The sequence below is a fragment of the Gavialis gangeticus genome, unplaced genomic scaffold (genome assembly GCF_001723915.1).
Source record: "Gavialis gangeticus isolate Ggan-Ray unplaced genomic scaffold, GavGan_comp1, whole genome shotgun sequence".
In the NCBI taxonomy this organism is placed as follows: domain Eukaryota; kingdom Metazoa; phylum Chordata; order Crocodylia; family Gavialidae; genus Gavialis; species Gavialis gangeticus.
In genome coordinates, this window is record NW_017729024.1 from 161,634,406 (window position 1) to 161,639,919 (window position 5,514).

At 40.8% G+C, this 5,514-nt stretch overlaps 1 protein-coding gene across 1 annotated transcript in view; it reads left to right on the forward strand.

Moving 5' to 3' along the window:
* Window positions 1-5,433, forward strand: part of LOC109297914 (atrial natriuretic peptide receptor 3-like) — an 80,783-nt gene extending 75,350 nt beyond the window's left edge. The window contains exons 6-8 of the mRNA XM_019517993.1: window positions 566-701; window positions 1,706-1,790; window positions 3,673-5,433. Coding sequence (XP_019373538.1) covers window positions 566-701; window positions 1,706-1,790; window positions 3,673-3,784 — 333 coding nt within the window. The 3' untranslated portion in view covers window positions 3,785-5,433. The remainder of the gene's footprint in view (window positions 1-565; window positions 702-1,705; window positions 1,791-3,672) is intronic.
* The last annotated feature ends 81 nt before the right edge of the window (window positions 5,434-5,514 follow it).

Consider the following 5,514-nt stretch of genomic DNA (forward strand, 5'->3'; position numbering starts at 1 on the left):
TCATTACAGGCAGGTCTGACTGCCTCTTTATAGTCAAATACAGTAAGGGTATAAAGTAATGTAACAATTGTATTGATATCAAAGAATACTGATACAACCTGCAATGCAGCAGAACAGCTGGAACTTTAACGCTGCTTCATTCAGAGTCTAAGTTAGGACATCTCAGATCATTTTTTTGACTAGCCTCACAGTTAGACTGTAGTAAGCTGATGGACACTCCAAGCATCAATTCCCCCTCTCCTTTTAAAGCAGCTAAAAATGTATGTGCATCCATGCCCTAACAAATGCAAATAGAAAAATCCAGCTGTATGCAGAGACACATACAGGGTTGGATAGCAGTGGAGGAGGGTGTAGAGAGTGACATGTCCAACATTTATCATTTATCATTCTGTCCTTGGCAATAAAGTGCTATTAATGGATGACCTGGTCAGTGGAACTGTGAATTCTGTTCTGTAAATAATCAGGACATACTGGAGAGGATCTAAGCATATGGATCTTTCAGCTTATCTAATTTCTCTGGGAACAAATCATTAGAAAAGTGGCATCATTTTTGGGTTTTGCACAGGTGATTGGCGACTACTATGGAAAACAGGGGCGCTTTGAATTTCGATCAAACATGAAGTATCCTTGGAATCATGGCAAGCTAAGAGTAGATGAGAGCCGCACTGCAGAGCACACAAACACCACACCTTGTAAATCATGTAAGTTTATTGACTGTCGCTGGAGAAAGGAAGTATCTCAGCTTGATGATATCCTTAATTTTCATTAATATTGAAAACACTAGCTGCATTCTCTTTATAATTTTCTGTACATGCTCATTGTGGGCCAGACTCTCCCTAACCAGCTGACATGGGGATGGTTCCTTCATTCATCTTCAAGTTAGGGGCATTCCCTCAAGTCCTAGGCTCAGTGAAGCAGACAGCTCCATGCTTCCCCACCCCTCCATACTGGGTGAGGCCCCGTTGTGGAGAGGGGCACGTTGCACTACTTTAAAAATGGTGCAGCCGCTTGCCTAATCCCTGCATGCTTCGTCAAGAGACAGCCATCCCCAAGTTTCCTGTGAGCCTGTGCATCTCTGCTCTGCACCTTACCAGGCCTGTGTCTCAATGCTAAATTCCACCCTGCCATTTGGCTATTAATTTATGCAATTATGCTTATATGGTCATTTGTTTGCTGTAACCTTCACAGACACAGCCTTTAATTTGTAACTCAGCCCAGGTTCATTTACAGGTTTGCTGAGGTCTGCAAAAGTCATTGAGTGATGAGAAGTACACCTGGACTGATTTATGGATTTGATGCTAAACAAGGAGAAACCTGATTGCTCCTGTAATAACTGCTGCCCGTGTCTGTAGCCAGTTTTGCTACAACAGTGACCTACTGTAATCCTAGACCAAGTCATGACTGAGCTGAGCATTCAAACCAGTCTCTTATCAGCATTCCTGTGTACTACACATTTCCATTACAATTGTGACAGTGTTATTTTGATTGTGAGGGTGTGTTTGACCCCCTAAACTCTTCGTACAACAGGGAGGAAAATAAATTGATGTGAGATCAACCCAAATGAAAAATTCCCAGAAATCCCTGTGTAATAAGTTCTGAATGACTTTGGATAGTATCTGATGCTGGTCATTTATTGAACAAATCTGCATTTCCCAAGCAGGTCTCACTGTGAACTCTGATCATTTCTTTTTCTTTTCTCAAGCAGGTGGCCTAGGAGAGTCAGCAGTCACAGGAATCATAGTGGGTGCCTTACTTGGGGCAGGATTGCTAATGGCTTTTTACTTTTTCAGGTTAGTCCAAGTTACTAAATGATTCTAAGACCTCCCGGGGTGCCCAAACTTCTCTACTCCTTTCAAGAATTTCACTCATGTTAGAAAATAGGGCCCAAAAAAGCATATCTTTTGTGGCAAAATCCCACAGAAGACAACTCGTTTTTACTGTTTTGTACCTTTAACTGTTTCACTGTGTTAGGGCCTGATCCGGCAAAGCTTTTGGCTTGTGAGTTACTTTGCTTATAGGAACAGTTGCAATGAGTTCATGCCCCTTTGTTTCTGCCTTGTTAAATCACATAAGGTGTTTTTTCATGTACTCGGGTTGGGGGGGAGGGGCATAGTGCCTCATATATCAGCAACCCCGCCCTTCAAAATGACAAAGCTCATGAATTAAAGTTCACTGAGGTGCATGGACACTGATACACAGGACCCAGAGGCTGCTGATCATGCTAATTGGCATACTCCAGCAGACTCAATTAATTGAGTCTACTCTGATGCACTGTAATTACAGCTAATTGCTTAATTGACAAGTCATTAGGCTGCCCACTCTTTTCCTCTTTAACCTCATACACTATGGGTACTAGTTGCCCCTCATGCTTTCCCTGCCCCTTCTCCTTGCTCCTCCCTCCCCCCTGCCTGCCCTGCTACCATCCCATTCCTCAGGCACTGCACTGCTTCCCTTCCCTGCCAGACTGCGCCCCATGCTAAACTTTAAATGGTAGTGCATTTCTGGTATAAATATACTTATTGTTTAAATGTTTAACCATAGGCACCAACTCCATGAGTGCTCGGGGGCTCAAGCGCCCACTGAAAAAATCAGCAGGTGCTCAGAACCCACTTGCAGATGTAACCCCCTCCAAATCCCAAAAAACTCTTTACCAGAAGAGATGCTTTACTTCTACCCAGCTCTGCAGCATCTGTAAAGATTGGGCACTTCAACGGGGCTTTTTGGCACTTTTAGCTAAAACTGGTTCAATCATCTATTAGGTGAAAGTGTCATAAAAGCCTCACTAAAGCACCCAATCTTTATAGATGCTGCAGGGCCGGGCAGAAGTAATGCACTGCTTCTTCTGGGTATGCTTGGGGCTCAGCACAGGAACGTGCTGAGTTACATGTAAAGTGCCAGTTTTGAGTTTTGTTTTGTTTTTTTTAACTCCTGCAAGCGCACACTGGCAAAAAAAAAAAGTCAGCACCTATGTGTTTAAACTTCCACATCCCTAAATGCTGCTATTAAATCCCCTCTCAGTCTTCTCTTCTCCAGACTAAATAAACCCAGTTTCCTTAGCCTCTTATAAGTTATGTTCTTACCCCTAACTATTGTCATTGCCCTCCACTGGCCTCTCCAGTTCATCCACATGCTTTCTGTAGCGGGTGGCCCAAAACTGGACACAGTACTCCAGATGTAGCCTCACCAGTGCCAAACAGGGTGGAATAATCACTTCCCTTGATCTGCTGGCAACACTTCTACTAATGCAGCCCAGTATGCTATTATCCTTCTTTGCAAATAAGTAAAGAGTTGGATACATTGTGCAGATTGTGCAGACAGTGGGCCCCATATATGGTATAAGTAACTTGGCTTTGATCATTAGAAGAGAATGATATGGCAGAGTTCCCATGACACTATACAAAAACTTGCCAATCACTTGCGTCACAAATTGTCAAAGAAAAGAAATGTCTCAGTGCTTTGAGAATGCCTGTTAACTTTTACACTGCATTCTTGGACTAGGGTAAAATGCTTCAAGGCATACTACTTCAGTCTTTGACCAGGGTTTCACATTCTGTCACATCTCATTTCTCAACAGAATCTCAGTTGTCCCCTATAGGCATTCTTTGTAAGGGAAGTCCTGTTATCCTATGGTTGAATGAGGATTTCATACTCTATTCCTCTCCTTTTATGCAGAAAGAAATACAGAATAACTATTGAGAGGCGAAGTCAACAGGAAGACTGTAATATGGGCAAGCATCGGCAGCTACGTGAAGACTCCATTCGATCACATTTCTCTGCCGCGTAAAGAAGTCGGGTAGAAAACAAAATCCATTCTCCCTGAAGAAAACTTTAGGAAAATGGACACAACCAAAGACATCAGTGTAAAAGAAAGAGTTCTTCAAGAGCCTCTTCCTTTAAGTAGTAGAGTCATTTTGTCTTAATTTCTTTCAGAAACTCAGGAATGATTTACTAATTGCATGATGCCACTTGGCCTTTCATCTCATGAAAACAAAAAAGACACAGTTTTCCATTGTAGGAAGCCTGTAGTGTTCAGAGAGGGTATACCCTAAGACATTTATTGTGGGCAGCAGTTCTGTGCTTAGAGCTGGAGATGCCTCATCCAGATTGTCCTTTTTAACTTCTACTCCCTTAGTTGCATCTCCCACAAGGATATTAAATGTGGTGTTATGGACACAGCTGCTGCATCATCATCAGAATAAAAACATCTTATTATCACTGAAATCATTGGCTATTTGCCACTCAGTGGCTGCAGGATCAGAATCATATAGTTTAATCTTGGGAGAAATTTGCCATGTAAAATGTAATTAATTTGTGCAGTATAGAGAGTGGAAACACTAATGGAAGTCATTCTTTCTTGCTGTTGATAGTAACAAAATCAAGACTGGGCATAGGAAGACTGATTCTCCTCTCATTTACACCAGTGCAAATCACTAGCAACTCCACTGAATTCAGTGGGAGTTTCCCCTGGTATAAGGCAAGGAGAATTGGGAGGTGAGAATGGATTTGCTATTCCTTTAACCTTCATATTATTTTATTGTCCTCATCTCTCTTTACCATCATCTCCTCTCTGAAAGGGTAGTATAGTACATGATCTTGCTCCCACGGAAGGCAATGACAAAAGTTCCACTGACTTTAGTGAGAGCCAGGTATAATCCACAAGATGTGTAAATATTAATACTGTGGGGTGTTTGTATAGTAAAGGAAATTCAACAGATTTTCTTTGTATAAAAATGACATTCCATGCTAGCATTTTATTTTTTAGGTGTTTTTTATCTTGTATTTTTCTATTAAAATGTCTATTTTTGCTCTGGTAAGATTAAAAGTCAAGGTGAGAGAAGGTCTGAAGAAATATTTTTTACAAGCTCAAATAATGTGCACAGCAAGTCAAAGATGTAAATAAGTCAGATTTTTGGGGCTGTGAATATTAAGCAAATTTTCTTCCTCCTTCTACCCCAGGCATGTAAAGAATGCAAGTAATTAATTAGCTAAAGTAATTTCAATTCAGTAATTAATGTGATAGTTATTCAAGACGATTCACCTTTAGACCCTGATCCTGCAGGCAATTAACTTCATACCTGTGAGGAGTCCCATTTAGTGAGGCTTGCTGCTCATATTTATGCATAAGGGTCTGCAGCACTGAGGCTTTAAGATGCTGTTTTGAGACTGATTTAAATCTTACTGCCATTGATATGCCTGGTAATTTGGACATTAACTTCAGTGGGAGCAGGCTTGGATCGAAGAGGTATGAATGACTGAAAGTAGGGCTTTTTTTATACCATATACAAAAAATCTCTTAAAACGTTCTAGTCAGGAAATGCAAATGCATAGTAGATATTACAAATAGTGCATGATTTGAAGAGTGACAGCTGTAAAATGCTGCCCGAGGAACAGAGGGAAAAAATGCTGAAAGTATGATTATGTTGCCTGAAATCCTTTGATTTATTCTGTCATGATTTCATAATATGGAAACTTTTTGTTCATGGGAGCAATATTTTATATATATATATATATATA